This window comes from Cetorhinus maximus, chromosome 27 (assembly GCF_964194155.1).
Source record: "Cetorhinus maximus chromosome 27, sCetMax3.hap1.1, whole genome shotgun sequence".
Taxonomy (NCBI): domain Eukaryota; kingdom Metazoa; phylum Chordata; class Chondrichthyes; order Lamniformes; family Cetorhinidae; genus Cetorhinus; species Cetorhinus maximus.
In genome coordinates, this window is record NC_135905.1 from 15817254 (window position 1) to 15837668 (window position 20415).

At 41.4% G+C, this 20415-nt stretch overlaps 1 protein-coding gene across 1 annotated transcript in view; it reads left to right on the forward strand.

The window, feature by feature from the left end:
* The window catches only part of chuk (component of inhibitor of nuclear factor kappa B kinase complex), an 80902-nt gene that overhangs the window by 7185 nt on the left and 53302 nt on the right, over nt 1-20415 (forward strand). The window contains exons 2-3 of the mRNA XM_078530797.1: nt 12847-12971; nt 20057-20151. Of these exons, the coding sequence (XP_078386923.1) occupies nt 12867-12971; nt 20057-20151 (200 nt within the window). The 5' untranslated portion in view covers nt 12847-12866. The remainder of the gene's footprint in view (nt 1-12846; nt 12972-20056; nt 20152-20415) is intronic.

The window sequence follows — 20415 nt, forward strand, 5'->3', positions numbered from 1 at the left end:
TTTTCAAGCCCTCATAAGTGCCCTTATTTAAGTTTAAGATACGGGTGTTAGACCCAGTCTTCTCTTCCTCAAACTGAATGTAAAATTCAATCATATTATGATCACTGCTACCTCGGGCGCCTTCACTATGAGGTAAGAGGTGTCAGCTGTGGCTCAGTTCATAGCACCCTCGCCTTTGAATCAGAGGGTTGTGGGTTCATGTCCCACTCCCGGAAACCAAGAACTGTGATTGTACTCGAAAGAGTTGCAATCTGTGACTGTTGATAACTCGAAAGAGTTTCACTATGAGGTAATTAATTAATCCTATCTCATTGCACAATACCAAGTCCAGTCTAGCCTGCTCCCTGGTTGGCTCCAGAACATGCTGATCTAAGAAATTATCCCAAAAACATTCTATGAATCCGTCATCTATGCTATCTTTGCCCTTCTGATTGTTTCAGTCTATATGTAAATTAAAATCCCCCATGATAATTGCTGTACTTTTTTGACAAGCTCCCACTATTTCTTCTTTGAAACCTTGTCCTACCATGTGATTACTGTTAGGGGGCCTGTACACCAGGCTTACAAGCGACTTCTTGCCTTTACCATTCCTCATCTCTACCCAGACCGCTTCTATATCCTGATTTCCTGCACTTAGGCCATCCGTGTCTTGTGTTAATGTCGTCTTTAATTAACAGAGCCACCCCTCCACCTTTTCCTAACTTCCTATCCTTCCTAAATGTCACATACCCTTCAATGTTCAGGTCCCAGTCGACCCCATCCTGTAGCCATGTCTCTAATGGCCATTAGATCATACTTACTTAGCTCTATTTGCACTATTAGTTCATCTGTTTTGTTTCGAATCTACTTGCATTGAGACACAGAGCCTTAAGTTTTGTCCTTCTATTATTTTTGTAACCTGTAGTCTTATTTGTTGGTTTACTTTTAGACTTGTACTCTCTGTCCCTTCCTGTTATGGTCTGTTTATGATTTCCACAATGAATGCCTTCCTCTCTTATCTTGTCACTACTCTTTAATTTACCATATCTTCCCACATTTGACCCCTTGCCCCCATGATTTAGTTTAAAACTCTTTCTACTTCCATGGTTATGCAACTTGCAAGAACATTTGTCCCAGCATGGTTCAGTTGTAGACCATCCCAACGGGACAGCCTCCACCCTCCCCAGTGCTGATGCCAGTGCCTCACGAACCGGAACCCACTTCTCCCACACCAGTCTTTAAGCCACACATTCATCTCTCTCATCTTATCTGCCCTATGTCAATTTGCACACAGCTCAGGTAATAATCCAGAGATTATTACCTTTGAAGTTCTACTTAATTTGGTACCTAGCTCCTCATACTGACTATGCAGAACCTGTTTCCTTGTCCAATGTTGTTGGTACCTACATGGACAGTGACGACTGGATCCTACCCTTCACACTGCAAGTTCCTCTCCAGCCCTAGCAGATGTCACGAACCCTGGCACCAGGCAGGCAACACTCTTGCTCTTTGCTGCAGAGAACAGTGTCAATTCCCCCTCACTATACTGTTCCGTACTACCACTACATTCCTGTTTGCTCACCCTGCTTGTACGGCTTCCTGTACCATGGTGCCATGGCCAGCCTGCTCATCCACCATGTAGACCTTGCTTTCATCCACACAGTTTGTAAGCACTTCAAACCTGTTTGACAATTGCAAAGTCTGAGGCTCCTCCACTACTGTCTGCTCAGTCCCTTTGCCTGCCTCATTCAGTCACATCCCCCTGTCCCTCACTGCTGACCAAAACAGACGACCATTTTCCAAGAGGTGTGACTGTCTTCTGGAACAAAGTGTCCAGGTGTTTCTCACTCTCCCTTTCGTTGTGCATTGTCTGCAGTATGGCTTCCAGATCAATAATCCTGATCTGGAATTCCTCTAGCTGCTTATGCTTTCTGCAGACGTGTTCCGGATTGCCTTGGTGTCCAAAAGGACCCACATTCCACAGATACAATGTAACACTTGTCCTGTCATTGTTACTTATGTTATTCAGTTGATTTAATTTAATTACTTTCTTAATTAACTTAGAGTAATTCCTACTTATCTTACAATTTACTGTGCTTATTAAATGCTAGTCCCACTGACAACTAAAAGGTACACATATCTTAACTACACAGGTATGTGTTTTAGGTGTTTATTTTATTTTAATTTTAAAGTTTTAGTTCTATTTTATTTATAGATCTACCTTAACCCCTGTGCCCGAAGCTGGCTATTATCACACTGTCCCTAACACTAAATACTTACTGGCCAACAAAATACAAAAGTACAGTATCTATACTATTTTAAACCGTAGGAACAGAATAAACCTTAACCACTGAGTAGATACTCACCAAACAGCTAGCTTCTTCTCAAACCAATCAAATTGTTTCTTTGCTGTTTGTTTTCTATTTGTTTTCTCACACTGTTTTCAATCTCCCGACTGCCTCTTCTCTTGCGCTGTTTTCAGTCTCCTGACTAGTGAAAATCAGATTATCCAGCCATTATCACATTGCTGTTTGTGGCACCTTGTGTGCAAATTGGCTACTGTGCTTCATACATTAAAATGGTGACTATATTTTTATGAAAAGTTCCTCATTGGCTTTAGAGTGCTTTGTGGCACCCTGATATCTTAGATATTGATTTTTTCCCATTTCAGAACAATTTGTATTTCATCTTTGCAACAAAGCATCTTGTGATATTTCTAAGTGTTGCACAATGATATTGTTAATGTGTTTTTTAATGTATCCCCTTTGATTGCTTAGAAAGCAAATTCTTAAGAGTTGGCACTTTTAAGATATTGAGTGGTTGTATATTTTTGTGATGTTTTGTAATGCAAGAAATTTGTCTATAATTTCAATATCTGTGACCAGTTTTGGGAATTTTAATGCAATGAAGGCCATGTAATACCATATTGGTTAATTGTGCACTTTTTCAGAATGCTGCGTTGCACTCGTCCAGCAAAAAAAACAGTTCTTAGAATTTTCGGTTTGTTGCCCTTTCTCTTGGGTTTGTGGGCAGTTGATTTTAATCAGCAGTATCTTAAATCTAGGTGCCCTACATTTCCCTGCCTGGGTGTGGAGGAAGTTGTCAGCAAAAATTTGTAATAAGCTGATCCTATAGCCATGTGCTTCCTCACCATGTGCCCACTTTAAACAGGAGAATACCAATAAGGAAGGAACAGGAATCAAATTGTGGAATTTAGAAAAAGAAGAGCTTTTGTTATATGTAAGAATCTTAAACACTGATTTAGTAGAAGTTAATTCCAAATTCTTGTTTTTGCATTGTAAAGGTTAATTGTCTTTTGTTTGCAGTTAGAAATTAGTGTTTGCCTACCTCAAAGCAAATTAATTTTGGGACCCAGTTGTTTCTGCTGGAAATTTGAGTTTAACATTGCAAGTGAGGTGGACAGTAAATGTGAACAGAGCTATTATAACAAGGAGTAAGGAATTACATCAGCATTGGGGACTGTCCTGGATATGGATGCATTGGCAAGGGGTCTGTCAGTGTGGGGACGGAACCTTACAGTCCGCCAGCACTTTGACGGCAATCTTAAATCAGGGAGAACTGGGAATGGTCTTCTGGGAGCAATGGCAGGGGTCTGCCTTGAATTTTGGGAGTTTAGAGGCATCTGTAGAATCAGGATGCCTTAGACCGAGTTCTTCAATATTTTCACGTGGGGTGGCCACATTTCCATTTTCTTCTTACGAAGGGGCTGATGAGCAAATTTCAGAAAGATGAGGTTGGCTCTACATTAAATTTGAATTTCACAAAAAAGTTGAGGTGTGAAGAAAAGAAACAATTTGCTAAGCAAAAATAAAACAATGTCAAAGCAATAAATTTCTAATTTAAAAAAGTGCACAATTAATGAAGCTAACCATTAGGGCGTGAGAGGGCAAGTGTGTGTCTGGCTCACTCCCAATCTCAGGGTGCTCACTTAATCACCCGCAGCCACCGTGTGAGCGGGTGTAAGTATGTGTTGGTGTGTCGAGGTGGGAGTGAGTGAAAAACCTGAGACGGGTTAGCCAGACGTGTACGCTCGCATGAATGCAGACACATGTACACACACACTTTCTCTCATGTGTGCTCCCTCCCTCTCTCGGGCGCGGCCCCGCCCCCTCCCTCTCTCGGGCGCGGCCCCGCCCCCTCCCTCCCTCTCTCTCTCTCTCGGGCGCGGCCCCGCCCCCTCCTTCCCACCCTCTCTCGGGCGCGGCCCCGCCCCCTCCCTCCCTCCTCGGCCGCGGCCCCGCCCCCTCCCTCCCTCTCTCTCTCGGGCGCGGCCCCGCCCCCTCTCTCCCTCTCTCTCTCGGGCGCGGCCCCGCCCCCTCCCTCCCACCCTCTCTCGGGCGCGGCCCCGCCCCCTCCCTCCCACCCTCTCTCGGGTGCGGCCCCGCCCCCTCCCTCCCACCCTCTCTCGGGCGCGGCCCCGCCCCCTCCCTCCCACCCTCTCTCGGGCGCGGCCCCGCCCCCTCCCTCCCACCCTCTCTCGGGCGCGGCCCCGCCCCCCCCCTCCCACCCTCTCTCGGGCGCGGCCCCGCCCCCCCCAACCCTCTCTCGGGCGCGGCCCCGCCCCCTCCCTCCCACCCTCTCTCGGGCGCGGCCCCGCCCCCTCCCACCCTCTCTCGGGCGCGGCCCCGCCCCCTCCCTCCCACCCTCTCTCGGGCGCGGCCCCGCCCCCTCCCTCCCTCCTCGGGCGCGGCCCCGCCCCCTCCCTCCCACCCTCACTTGGGGGCGGCCGCGCCCCCTCCTACCCTCTCATGGGCGCGGCCGCGCCCCCTCCCTCCCACCCTCTCTTGGGCAGTGGCCACACCCACTCCCTCCCTCTCTCTCTCCCTCTCTTGGGCGCGCCCTCTCCCTCCCTCGCTTGGGTGCGCCTTCTCCCTGCCTCGCTCTCGCTCTCTCTGTCGGTGGGGAAGGGAGTGGTATCTATAGTCGGACTGGGGATGAGATTTGGGTGAAAGAGGGTTGTTCTGACCTGTCAACCACCTCATCCAACCAGTCAGTGACCTCTTTAACATTGTCAGGCAACATTCCTCCCTTCTGCGATCCATTGATTGTCCCAGCATCAGCAAGTTCCTGGTGCATGGTTGGCGTGTCTGCAACTTATACTGACTTTAATCAACACATTTCATAAACAAACATTTATTGCACAATTAGTGTCTGCAACTTATACAGTCTTTAATTTACATTTTTGTAAACACAAAAATTACCTCAAAAACACCAAGTTTAACTTTAATGCTGTCTCCAGTTATTACTTTTAAGCAACTAAATGAAGATAGCATGGCTATCCACATGGCCATCCATGTGACTAATGTGCACAATAGACATTAAGGGAATCCAAAAAATCAGATTTAACTGGGAGGAAAAAAACTGGAATTATTGCCAACTTTTCCTCTGGGTAAAATGTTTATAGTAAAAAATGTTATTTTGTTTCAAAATGTAAACCAAGAAAAAACTGCTGTTGTGAAAGTGAGCAGATCATAATAGAAAAATAAGAGTTGTTGCTTTTTAAACTTTTATGATATAAATCTTTCAGGATTTAGTCGCCATGTTTGCTTTTTCGAGAAAGCAAAGAAAGTTTCAAATCCCTGCAGGTTGAGGAGATTATTTACACCAACTGAAAACTATCAATGTATGATGGTTATTTCTGTAAACTGTACATGGTGTCATGTGGTTGCTTGACTATACCGTGCCTGCAAACAATTGCCAGTCCTTGTAGCCTTCTAAGTCCATGCCCATCTGCTTGAATTTTTGAACCAGTGGTATGAACCTGCCATACCACTAAAATTGGCCCTAATCAGAGAAATGGTCAGCACACCATCCTCCTCTAATGTCTCTCTCCATTGTACTGCTCAGTGGGACTACTCTCATTTGGATTCAGTCCATGTTTAGTTATCGAATTATAACCATACGTATCCAGAAATGGCTTCTCTTTCTTCCCTTTCACCAGAGTCCCTTAAAGATCTCCCCATGGCCCTCTCCTCTTTTGCATCTATTTGTTGATGCCCTTGACAACCTTACCTGAAAATGAGGTCAACTGGCATGCACACTGATGATGCCCACCTTTTCATCTTCACCACTGCTCCCAACCCCTCCATTGTCTGGTGTTGCCAGTCTGCTTTATTAATGTCTTGTCAATTACATTGTTAAGGTTAAGTGAAACAGCTGATGGGTATTGTCTTTGAGCACATATGGATAGCTGGGACACTGGGTGTGTGGGAGGAGAGCTGTGAGACTGAAGAAGTCAATAAACTCTCTCAATAAGGTAAAGCTCTGCTTCTTTTTGGCTTCATCAACCGACTTGGATCCTATTAACATTGGCAGCAAAGGTTGTGGCCTATTGGAAACTAAGATTTATTTTCAGACAAAAGGTTATAATTGGAGTTACTTTGGAGAAGAATGATTGAAATCAAGTGTAAGTTATCAGGGTATGAGTTTCCACCGTTCTGTGAGGCTTATGACCAATGGAAGAATGAAGTGGGTAAGAAAAAGCAAGGTATGGCCTTGGCACTTCCCACCAGAAGCAGGATCAGGTGCAACATATTTTCGGAGCTAGAGGCTCATCAATTGGACACTGAAGGATAACCTCTTAAAATGTATGGAAAAATTTATAAGAAGGACAATCTATTAAATGCATACGAGGCATGGTCAGACTTTGATAAATTTAGAAAGATGGATGGTTATTCCAAAGAAAAATATATAATGGAATTTAACAGATTATACATAAGATTGCAGAAATTCTATTTGGAGATTCTTAATTCAGTGCTTGCTTTCAAATTGTTGGATTGTGCTTAAATATAGAACATGGATAGTCTACTGGTCTTAACTGGAGTTAGATTCTCATAAAAGGATGCGCTTTTGAATCAGATGTCTGAAGCTTTAAAAAAATATTCCTGGGAAAGCTTTAATTTCCAGCCACTTGCATGGCAAAATGGGGCCATCAGCTGTAACATAAAAGATGGAGGATTCAATGCTCACGGCATTTCAAGACCATTTGGATATGGAGTTCAAGCGTCAATATGAAAGAACCACAAACAGAAGAAATGAAGATAGAGACCCTTTTGGCAGCTCTAACAGATGACAGGAATTGGTAACTTTAACAGAAGAACGAACACCAGGAATAATTGAGGAATGGTCAACGGATTCAGATGTCAGTATTTACCTCATGGTCTATAATTAAGAAATTTATTTTCTTAAAACAAGTTCATGGGGCAAAGATCAGTATCTTTCTACAGTTCTTCATATCTCAATGGATTTCTGAAGGTTGTTCAACTTGGTGAGCTCTGTGACCATTCATTTTCATAGTTTCACATGAAAATCCATATCTATGGGATGTGTCAGAACTACTTAGACTTGCAGTTTCTTCTTGGATTGTTTTTCATCTCAGATCCATCTGCCATTTTCTTTCCATAACATTGTTCTTCGTGATGTTTAGGCGTCTTGGAGGGAGATATGCGGTTGAGCCTAACCTTGGTAGGTTTTTGCAGTGCACCCTTTGAATTGCAAATATTGCAACAATGCTGCACTAGTGGTGGAGGGGTGGATCAACTCCAGTGACAGGAGTGCGAATTGTATAAACTTGCTGTACCCAAGTGTTGTTGCAGCTGAATGCATCCAAATGTGTTGAGTATTTCAACATGCTCCTGGTTTAAATCTTTTAACTCTGAAGTGAAGATTCAAAGCAAACTCAAAAATGCTTAATATATGTCCAATGGGAAGCAATTGCTACAAAGTTTTAGGCGAATATTTCTGTTGTATGGCGGGAGATATGAGCGCTTGCACATCACCTTTAAATGTGAAATGTGAAACAAACCAGTTCTTTTCAACAGCATAATACTGCTATTTAAGAGACATGCCATTTTGTATTTTTCTGATCAAAGGAACAATTGATCTTTATGTAAAGTAAAGGAATTCAAACTTTGCTGCAAGGCATGTGGATGCATCGCTTGTAAATTGTCATCCATGGCTGATTTGTGGCTATTTTATACCCTAAAGGCGCCAGTGGCATATTCCCTTTTGAAAATGATATATTTTATGTTGTCGTAAAATAAAGTAGTGTGTACTTGATACACTTGGATTGGATTTAAACTTTTGGTTGCTCTTCCATGGTTGGAAATTGAAATTAATCTAATCATTATGTTACGTTATCAATACTATATCACAATATTATTTGAGTCATAGATCGATGAGTCGTGTAAGAAATGATGAACAATATTGTGCGGTGAAAATAAATTTTCTAATTTTATTTGGAATTTGGAACAGTCACATTAATATTTTTAAATTAGTGATTCAAAATAACCACTTCCTCATTTCACACTAAAAATGCTAAACAAATAGATCAGTCCTGCAACACAGGAGTGTAACTCTGATTTTGGAATTTGTACCTGGCAAAAACCTCATCCTGTGATAATTAACCATTTAGTTATGTTCCACATAATGTACACTCATGTCATTCTATAATAGAACAAGAAAGGGATGGAGTGATTTAAAGTTTTTCTTTAGTATTCATATTTCTACTTGATCTCTCTCTCTCTCTCTTCACCTTTCCTCTCCTTCAGTGTTGATTGCTGTCACTACTACCTTCCATCAACACTGCCCTCAAGATGGCTATGCTGGAGATGGTATGATGAAAAACATGGTAGGAATTGGTGCCTGATACCTTGAAATGGAGAGAGATGTTTTCTTTTCCCTTTCGCTTTTCTGAAATCTTCCCAACAGCTTCAGGAGGAAAAAAAATTGGAGTGAGAGCAAATCTTCTTTCAAGTGGCTAAAGTGTGCCTTTAATAGAAACCATCTTTCTCACAGTAGGTCAATAACTATGATAAACTACTCAAAAATTGGAAAATGGAGTTATTTCATACTTTTGAAAAATTATTGCAATATGGCCTGGGTTGCACTTAAGTGTAGTACCATTATCTGTAAATCAGAGTTACACTCCTGTGATGCAGGACTGATCTATTTGCTTAGCATTTTTAGTGTGAAATGAGGAAGTGGTTATTTTGAATCACTAATTTAAAAATATTAATGTGATTGTCAAGCATTGTTATCAGACCTCATGTCCTTACACTTTACTGATTTCCTTACACTTCCTTCCTTGTCTCTCAGCTCCTGTAAATTTTACTCCCTAATTTTCTGACTGCTGTAATAAATAAGGCTGTCCATCAATATATCTGCTGTACCTGTCAGACTTTGGTTCTGATATTGAACTTTGATTCTGCTGGATAGAAGTGAATTAGTAAATTTTGTTTTCTGACAATTCTGACAGTAGCTGTTAAATTTGATAATTATATAATAGGTGGCAATAAATTAATAACCACATAGATGTGGCTTCATGGAGTTGTTGTATTGCTCTTGCAGTATTATCAAACAGTTTTGAGTACACCTTGGCATGGAAGTAGTTGTGTAACATTAAAATCAGTTTGGTAATCTAAAGCCAAGAGCTGAGAGATTTTCATAGGTAGTCTCACACTTCGAAGCTTTCTACTAAATATTTACCATTTCCATATTTGATATGAAATAAGGAAAGTGTTATTTTGAATCACTATTTTAAAAATACCAATGCAACTATTGAGTCATCTACTGTTATCAGATCCCTGGTGATTTATACCTCTTATCCTCTATGAAGCACATATTAAAAATGCTCTATTGTTCTCATAGGGCGTTTTTAAACTTGGTTTGGAATTTTTTTAGTGTTGGAGAGGAGCAACATTCCCACTAAGGCTTTGGTAACTTCAAAAATAAGCTGTCTGGAGACTCAAGCTGCAGGTTTGCTCATGCAGAATTCCTTTGTTGTTGAGCTCAGTGAAGTGTGGAGATGGCAGTCCAATAGAGGTTTGCTGGCTGTCCCTCATGATGTACAGTTACTGACCTGAGAGCAGTATTTATAGAATAGACTGCAAACATTCTGGCAGCAATATGAAACTCAACACCCATCAAAGGGCAATCTTGGTAATCTTATCTGTCTTACTAAATGAATTTCAAATGGAACTAGTTATGGCATAGCAGGTGGTTTTTGCCAGGCTGACCAAATCACAATGAGTTTGCAATTTATATTTATTATGATAAGGTTTGTGCACTGAAGTCAGAAGTAATGAATCCACTACCATCTTCAGAGATTTTAAAGTTTAAATTAAAACATTTACTAACAAAAGAAAAGAAAACTTAATCACACAAGACTACAGTTATACAGTTACATTTAGTTTTACAACAGTTCTCACAAGATTTCTAATTAACTAGACTCCAACTGCACACCCCTTCTAGGCAACAGTCCAAATAGATTCTCAATCTATAAAACATCCAGCAATATTACCACAAGCACTCACTGTTGCTGTAAGGGGGGGTATTTCACAGCTTCTTTCTCCCTCTCACTTGATAATGGATCTCCAAAGGCTTTTAATACTAAACAAAAATGAAAATACCTGGAAAAACTCAGCAGGTCGGCAGCATCTGCGGAGAGGAACACCGTTAACGTTTCGAGTCTGTATGACTCTTCAACAGAACTAAGTAAAAATAGAAGGGTTAGGGTTTCCACCTCTTTTCTGTTTTTCCTTCGTTCTGGTGAAGAGTCATACGGGCTCGAAACGTTAACTGTGTTCCTCTCCGCAGATGCTGCCAGACCTGCTGAGTTTTTCCAGGTATTTTTATTTTTGTTTTGGAATTCCAGCATCCGCAGTTTTTTGCTTTTATCTTGGCTTTTAATACTACCTTGGTTACTGGAACAGCAAATTTCTTCGGGGTGGCTAGAGGCCTTTTCCACAAGTCTGTTTCACACAGTACACCTTTCAAGATCTCATACAGCTACTCCCCACACAGCTTTCCATCTTACTTTAAATATATTTCTATAAATCCCATTGCTTCAACCTTTCTTTGGAAGTTACTTTTCCCAGAATATAAAAATCTTTCCTGTTGTCAATATGGCTAGCACTTTCGGGAAAAATAAACTTAATAACTTTGCCTTATTTATCTTGCCAGTTGTAAACATGTCATCATGTCCCTTTGAAAAATCAAACAACCTCTCACCTTATCTGAAAATGCAAATTCCTTTCACACTGTATCTGCTGAGACTTCATGCTAGTTTATCCATCTCCATTTCAAATGCCTGTTTTACACCTAACTCCCTTTGATGATTCAAACCTTGCAGTCTGACTGTCTGCAGTTTAATTAAACTACACGCACACGCACACACACATACACATGCACACAGTCCTCATAAGCCTGCTTCAGTATTCCACAGTAATATACGATGATGCATCCAGCACCATAGCTGTTATTTCTCTCTAGCATGGATCCAAGTGTCTCCCATTATTTTGCCTCGACAATCTACTTAGTTCAACGTTCTACTCTTGCTTCAAAATAATTGTATCCAGTAGCACAAATTAAACAATTTTAATAAAACAGCACCGGAAATGTTCGCTTCATGGGTTAAGTTTGAGTTAACGGATGAGATAAATTAAGCAACTTTGAACTGAGAGAAGACTACCTCACTTAGCAGTAAAAGTAGATCAGATTTCTTAACGGGTTTAGAACATTACTCCCATTCCATTGCACTATTTATCATGTTCATACTGTGCTGAAGTGCAGCCGTTCTGTTCCATTCTGTTGGTGCATTCTTGCAATCGCCATGTAATCCTGCAGCTGGTATTATATACAGAGGCTTTATTGATCTTCTTTGGATTGCTAATTTTCTTTTATTTCAGCAGACCCCACCAAAATATTTAATCTTCAGGGCATCTCAAGACACTTCATTTGCAGTGGTTTACTTTGGCACATGTGGAAGCTGATTTGCACACCGAAGGTGTCTCAAGCTCTGTTGTTGATAGTGTTGATGGAGGGAGGAATATTGGCCGGATAACAGGCAAATTCTCTGCTTTCTGTTCAGTGTCATGCAATCTTCATGTATGTTTGAGCAAAGGCCTCAGTTTAACATCTTTCCCAAAATTTATGTACAATAAAAAGTCATCAATTGGATGAGAATGCTTGATGCTTAATATGTTCTATGGATCTCATTACTGTAAACAGTGGCTTAGAAACTTGGTACGCATTTGAAATTTGGAGTATTATTAAAGATGATAATTGATACATTATGAAATTAACAGAAGATTCTAGGGCGTGACTATTAAACTATAATGTCATTAAAGGATTTGCAATGTTGGGTATAACTGAAGCACACATTTAAGTGTTCATAAATCTGAAGCTGACAGCAACAATTTGTATATCCATTTCATTTTTCGATGTGTGTCTGAAAATTCATACATAAGTGGGAGCTGTTTTATTCTATATATGGTCAGGATTGGGTGTATCCACCGCGATTATGTAATCAAAAGAGATTGTTTTTATTTCAAAATCGTTATAGCAGAAAATGTTGAAAATTAGTCATTAGATTGTATTGATAGAAAAACATGAGTTAACCTTTCCAGGGAGAACACTTCATCAGAACCCATGTTTATTCCCACACTGTTACTCAGTAGCCCAAATGTTTCTTTCACATGAGTGAATTACATAAGCAACCTCTATTTTGTTGCTTAGAATAGAATATCCTTTATGTTGGGGATATGAGCAATGTATGTGGGTGACAGCTTTGCTGAATATCTTTATTTTGCACGTAAATCATAACCCTAACTTCCTTTGACTCAGCTGTTAAAGTTATACTCCCATTCTCACACTGGCAATTTTGTCTTTGATCCACACTGTATTAAAAAAGGGAGACCTAATGAAGGGACACAGTAGAAACTGTACCTGTTCATTCTTTTTCAAATGCTGACTAATCGTCCATGTTTTCCAGTATTTCTGTTTGCAGTTAAGCTTTCCAACATTCTTTTTAACCTGTAATAATATTGCATATTTTTGCAATTACAGTGATAAAGTTTCTATCAGGAATGGAGAAACCACCTTTTAAACAGGTTCAGACATGTGGGCCCTGGGATCTAAAGGAGCGTCTTGGAACAGGAGGCTTTGGACATGTCTACATGTATGAACATAAGGTAAATGTTATACACTACTGAGAAATCTGGCCTTTGTAATCTACAAAGTTTTTTTTAAGATTAAACAAATAAAACTTGATGACAAAAGATTTCTTTTTGGTGGACCTCATATTCTCCTTGACTCTTCCATCCCTGATTCCTTCATGCCTTCAACTAGTGAACTCAAGATTGCTGATTTCTCCTTAGCCACTGTTGTTATGGCTTATAATTCATTAACTTGAGTAAGTCGAAGATTCCCTGACTTGGTCGGAATGTTTGGCATCCGTGACGTAGATGAATCAACTGAGATTACATCTCCTTCAAACTAGTAATCTGTGTGACAGGAAGCTTTGGAATGTGATTATGCTTGGAAAGCAGCTGCTAGATAAATCATCCTGAGTCATACACTGCAACTGAGTGGGTGGACAGCTTGCTTCTAGCTGTCACCATGCAGTCACTGTTGATGGGTCAAAATCCTGGAACTCCCTTCCTAACAGCACCGTGGGTGCTCCTGCAGTGGTTCAAGAAGCACACCACCACCTTCTCAAGGACAATTAGGGATGGGCAAGAAATGCTGGCCTAGCCAGTGACATCCACATCCCATGAACGGACAAAAAAAATTATTCTGAACAGTTGCTAAGAAAGGGTGATCTGGGAATAATTTTATTTCTATGGGAACAACAAAGTACTTGAGGTCAGGAATTCATTGAATCATTTCTGTATTGGGGAAACAAACTTGGTTCTTATAACTTAATTATGCTGACCTTTAATGCTATAACCTGCTAAAGCATCAAGCTGTCTGACCTGCATTATTATGTCTGTATAGGCATCTGTGGTCTATGGCAACTCTATTGGAAACTTAGGTTTGATTGGAATAGACTCTGAGAGTATGCTAGAGATCCAATCAAGACCAATGGCTTGATAAGGTTCTTCTCTTTGTCAGTTCAAATATTAAATTACATTTCTGCCTATGTAATTTGGTTGGGTACAGATAGGAGGCGAGATTTGTATCTATCCAATTTCTTTCACATCATGCAACAATTCTGGATTGTAATATGCAGTTTTATGGAAAAGGGGAGAAAGCTAAAGAAAGAAAATAATTAAAAGAAATGTAGAAAGGGGCATTGAGTCATGGGTGTTAGTAGAGATGACTGAAGGTTTGGCCAAAGATGTGGACTTTGGTAAGGCTTTTGAAGAAATGGAGGAGCAGGGGGATTTATTGAGGAAGTTTAAGAGAGTAGGGATGAAGCATCTAAAGGTTCTGTCAAAAATGGTTGGATGAAGTCAGTTGGGTACGAAATGCACAAAGGACCAGAGCCAGAAGATTGAATGGGAGGACTGGAGGAGATTTTAGATACAATGGGGAAAGGACTTGGAGTGATTCTAAAGTCAAGAACAGGAATATCAATTTTAATGCTTGAGAGATGGGATAAATGATCAAGAATAATGGATGAATAGGACTATTGTGGGACAAGATAGAGCTGATTTTTGAACAAATTGGAGTTTAGAGAGGACAACACAGAGAATGTGGGAGAAATTGAGTCTGCGGGTGACAAAAGTGGATAAAGATTTAAATGACAATGGGGTCAGGGAATGTGATGGAAATGAAAGTGAACAGTCTTGATGATGAAAGTGATATGAGGGTTGATATAAGATGTGATGCTCCTCAACTTATTTGCATTCTGAAAGGAATTCTAAATTCTAACACCGCCCCCCCCCCCAAACCACCCAACAACATACACATCAGTTATAAGCTTGCTCCAAGACTTGCGAGCACTTTCTTTATATGTTTGTTTAAAATTTCCCTCCAAATGAAAATATTTTAAGTGTCCTTTTGATTCATTTAAAGTTTTGATCAAGATTGTTTTCAGTAAACTTGATCACTTCCCAGTAGCTCACGAAGTTAATCCAGTGAATAGTTCAGCTGTGCAAACAAGCTGGAAGCCCAGGTTTGATTCCCTCCTAAACAAAGACAGAATTACCTGGAAAAACTCAGCAGGTCTGGCAGCATCGGTGGAGAAGAAATCAGTTAACGTTTCGAGTCCTCATGACCCTTCGGCAGAACTGAGTATAGTTAGGATAGGGGTGAAATATAAGCTGGTCTAAGGTGGAGGGGCGGGGGGAGAGAGAAGTTGAGGGTGGGGTGATTGTGGGGATAAGCAAGCAGTGATAGGAGCAGATAATCAAAATATGTCACAGACAAAAGGATCAAAGAGGTGTTGAAGGTGGTGATGTTATCTAAGAAAAGTGCTAATTAAGAATGGAAGGCAGGATACTCAAGGTACAGCTCTAGTGGAGGTGGGGTGGAAAGACTAACAAAGTTTTAGTTTTAGATTTAAAAATAATGGAAATAGGTGGGAAAAGAAGAATCTATATAAATTATTGAAAAAAAAAGGGAGGGGGGAGAAACGGGGTGGGGATGGGGGGAGGGGGAGTTTAAGATCTAAAGTTGTTGAATTCAATATTCAGCCCGGAAGGCTGTAAAGTGCCTAGTCGGAAGATGAGGTGCTGTTCCTCCAGTTTGCGTTGGGCTTCACTGGAACAATGCAGCAAGCCAAGGACAGACATGTGGGCAAGAGAACAGGGTGGAGTGTTAAAATGGCAAGCGACAGGGAGGTTTAGGTCTTTCTTGCAGACAGACCGCAGGTCTTCTGCAAAGCGGTCGCCCAGTTTGCGTTTGGTCTCTCCAATGTAGAGGAGACCGCATTGGGAGCAACGAATGCAGTAGACTAAGTTAGGGGAAATGCAAGTGAAATGCTGCTTCACTTGAAAGGAGTGTTTGGGCCCTTGGACGGTGAGGAGAGAGGAAGTGAAGGGGCAGGTGTTGCATCTGTGTGGGCATGGGGAGGTGCCATAAGTGGGGGTTGAGGAGTAGGGGGTGATGGAGGAGTGGACCACGGTGTCCCGGAGGGAACGATCCCTACGGAATGCCGCCAGGGGAGGTGAAGGGAAGATGTGTTTGGTGGTGGCATCATGCTGGAGTTGGCGGAAATGGCGGAGCATGATCCTTTGAGTGCGGAGGCTGGTGGGGTGATAAGTGAGGACAAGGGGGCGCTTTTTGTTTTGATTCCCTCCTGGTCTCTGCCAGATTAGTTAAGCTGTCAGAAAGGGAATTAGTTGGTCTTGGTGCACCTCAGCTAGACAGGGGAAAAATCAGCCAGGGTTCCTAATCATAATTTGATAGTCCATTGTTTAAAGTACTATAATGTAGATGTCAGCTGAAAAATTTGAAAATGAAGAATTGGGCAGTTGGGGATGGGCAATAAATGCTGGCCTAGCCATCGAAGCCTACATCCGATAAATGAATAAAAAAAGGAGAGAATTGTGCCTGTTATCTTGCCAACATCCAGCACTTGTGGAACCACACTAAGGTAAGACTACAGCTTATCTGCTGTAGAAACCCTCAATTGTATTTGTGTCATCTCCAGACTCGACAACTGCAAAGTTCTACTCGTCAACCTCGAAATATACACCCATCATAAAATTCTGCTGTCCGTATCCTAATGTACCAAGTTCTAATTGCCCATCGCCCATGTTGCTTGCTGATCTACGTTGGCTTCTGGTGCCTCAGTGCTTCCAATTTAAAACTTTCACCCTTTCTATTCAAACCCCTTCATAGCTTCAGTGCTCCCTATCTCTGTGTAACCCTCTGCAGCCCTCAAATTTCTAATATCACTGCATTCCTCTAACCCTGGCCTTCTTGTGCATTACCTTTGCTTCCCTATTGGCGATCATGCCTTCAGCTATGTAGACCCTTAACTCTGGAATTCCCTTTCTAAATCTCCTTGTTTTTTGATTTCCTCTTTTAAGATCCTTCTGAAAGTCTATCTCTTTCTCTAATCTTTTAGACACCCCTCCTCCGGTTTGGTGTCAGTTTTTGTTTACTTATGCTGCTGTTGAGTGTCTTAAAGCATTTTCCTACTTAAAAGGTGCTATACAAGTGTGAGTTGCTGTCTTTGATTTTGTCCTGTGCATCTCATCTTTTTGTCTCTCCAACATTGGCTGCATGCCTTCAGCTACCTTGGCCCTAAGCTTTGGAATACCTCCGTTAAACCTCTCTGCCTCTCTCCCTCTTTTTTAATATACTCCTTAAAACGTACCTCTTGGACCAAACTTTTGATCCCCTGTTATAATATCTCTTTATTTGACTGTATGCTAAATTTCTGCTGGCAATGCTCCCATGAAGTGACTTGGAATGTCTTACTACTTTAAAGGCACCATATAAATGCAAGTTGTTGTATGCTTCGAGATTGCTTCCATTTCATGTACAATTTTTTTTTATAAATGTGTTGCCATAAAAGTGTCTATCTCTAAGGTGGTCAGATAATTTAAGTTTGACCCTGGTGATTGTTGGGAGCGAACAAAGATTTGGACTACATCATAAGTTATACATTTGAACCAGTGAGTTATGTCCTGGCTATATTTCAACTTGTAAATTTTCCTTTTAAATAATAAACCTTCCATTTTATTCATGTGCCTATTTGCCCCCTCTACTATTATGATTGTCAATCAGACGTTTATCTAATTTCAGAAGGAATGATTTGCAAACCCAAGGATTCAGATAAAAAATAAACCAAAGACTACCGAAATAAAAATAGAAGATGCTGGAAATGGTCTGGCAATATTTGTGGAGAGAGAAACAATGTTAATGAGCCCATAACTTTTGGGCTCCAGGGCATCATGACTGGGTGGGGGGGGTAACCCCAAGGTGGGGTAACCCCAAAGATGTGCTGGGACCCCCTCCCGGGAAGTCCCCAGGTGAGGATTGCATGGCAATTGCCCGGGAAGCTCAAACTTCCATTGGGCAATTGCCCTGCAATCAGAACCATCCGAAAGTACGATTTAAACCGCAAACTTTGAATGGTTCCTACTGTCTTACAGTAATTGTTACCCAGAAAAAGTTAGAAGAACAAAAGCTACTTCTAACTCCTAATTAACTATAGCACTGGACCCCCCCCCGCCCACCCCCTGCTCCCTGCACAGGGATGCTAATGGAGCTGTAGGCTGGCAAGTCTCTGGGTCCCAAAGGACTATATCCTAGGGTCTTAAAAGAGGTGGCTAATGAGGTAGTTGATGCGTTGGTGTTAATTTCCCAAAAATCGCTAAATTCTGGAAAGGTTCCATCAGATTGGAAAGAAGCAAATATAACCCTCTATTCAAGAAGGGAGGGAGGCAGAAAACAGGAAACTATAGGCCAGTTAGCTTGATGTCTGTCATAAGGAAGTTATTAGAACTGATCATTAAGGAGGTTATATCTGGGCTTTTAGAAGAGCTCAAGGCAATAGGGAAGAGTCAGCATGATTTTGTGAAGGGAAAATCATGTTTAACCAATTTATTGGAGTTTTTTGAAGGAGTAACATGCGCGGTGGATAAAGAGGAGCCTGTAGACGTACTGTACTGGGATTTCCAGAAGGCATTTGGTAAGGTGCCAGATCAAAGATTATTATGAAAAATAAAAGCGCATGGTGTAGGGGGCAACGTATTAGCATGTATAGGAGATTGACTGGCTGGCAGAAAGCAGAGAGTATGCAAAAATGGGTCTTTTTCTGACTGGAAGGATGTTACAAGTGGAGTCCCACAAGGGTCTGTACTGGGGCCTTGACTTTTTACGATTTACATCAATGACTTAGATGAGGGGAGCAAAGACATGGTAGCTAAATTTGCAGATGACGCAAAGATAGGTAAGAAAGTATGTTGTGAAGAGGACATGTCGAGGTTGCAGATGGATGTAGATAGGTTGAGTGAGTGGGCAAAGATCTGACAAATGGAGTTTAATGTGGGAAAATGTGAAGTTGTTCACTTTGGCAAGAAGAACAAAAAGCAGAGTATTACTTAAATGGAGAACGGCTGCATAATTCTGAGGTACACAGGGATCTAGGTGTTCTGGTGCATAAGTCACAAAAAGTTAGTATGCAGGTACAGCAAGTAATTAAGAAGGCTAATGGAATGCTATCCTTTATTACGAGAGGGATTGAACATAAAAGTAGGGATGTTATGCTTCAGTTGTACAGGGCATTGGTGAGACCGTGCCTCGAATATTTTGTGCAGTTTTGGTCTCATTTAAGGAAGGATATAAACGCATTGGAAGCGGTACAAAGGTTTACTAGATTGATACTTTGAATGAGTGGGTTGTCTTATGAGGAAAGGTTGGACAGACTGGGCTTCTTTCCATTGGGGTTTAGAAGAGTGAGGGGTTATTTGATTGAAGTATACAAGATCCTGAACAGCCTTGACAAGGTGGACATCGAAAGGATGTTTCCTCTTGTAGGTGAGTCCAGAACTAGGACAGAGATGAGAAATTTTTTCACTTGTAGCGTTGTGCAACTTTGGAATTCTCTGCCTCAGAAGGCGGTGGAGGTGGGGTCATTTAGTATTTTTAAGGCAGAGGAAGATAGATTCTTGTTAGGCAAGGGAATCAAAGGTTATCGGAGTTAGATAGGAATGTGGAAATCGAAACACAAGACGATCAGCCGTGATCTTATTGAATGACGGAGCAGGCTTGAGGGGCCGAATGGCCTACTTCTGTGCCTATTTTTTGTTCTTATGACCACCCTGACCAACTGACCCCCACTGACCACCCAACTCCCCACCCATTGAGCACCCAACACCCCCCCCCCACCCTCCCCTGTTTCACCCCAAAAACCCAGCCCCCCAATTCTACCCACTTACCTTACAAACCTACCTCCTCCTTGGCTTCCAAAAGTGGCTGGATCTTTAAATTTATCTTCTTTACGGCAGCTAGTGCTGTAAAAAAGGGGGTGTGGCTTCCTTATCTCCGACTCTCCAGTCCTCAGCTGAAGGCCTCAGAAGCACACTGCACAAGACAGTTATCGCCTGCCCTGAGTTGGAAGGTTGGATGAGAAAGGAGCGGCTGGATTCCCAGCTAGGAAACTAGGAGCAGAGTGGCAATCAGACTCTGATGGAAGTTCAGGCCCTGTGTTACAGGTCAATGACCTTTCATTAGAACTAATTGAATGAAGCTAATAGGACTACATAATACAAATATTATGCTCTATTATAAACAGTTATAACAGATATTCTGTTTTATTACAAACTGTTATGACTTTACATAAAAAAATTTATACAATTCCAAACTTCTGTTCCAGAACATTGGAGAAAGGATTGCAGTTAAAGCCTGTCGTTTGGAGTTGAGCACAAGAAACAAAGAGAGATGGTGCCATGAGATTCAAATTATGAAAAAGTAAGTGTATTTTTTGAAATCATATAGAGAATTCATTCGCGATGTGTTCAGAATTTGCCAAAAAGATTAGCTGTTTGTATATTTTAGAGAAGTATATAGCATATAAACCATTAGTGAAGGATTTTTGGGCGAATTAATATATGATTTGTGATTGAACACGTAGATACCATCAAATTGGGAAGGGGCATTCCACTTATTGTCGTACTGACCACACCCACCCCCTCCATGTGTCCAAGTATAGTCACCAAGACACCAGGGAAACTT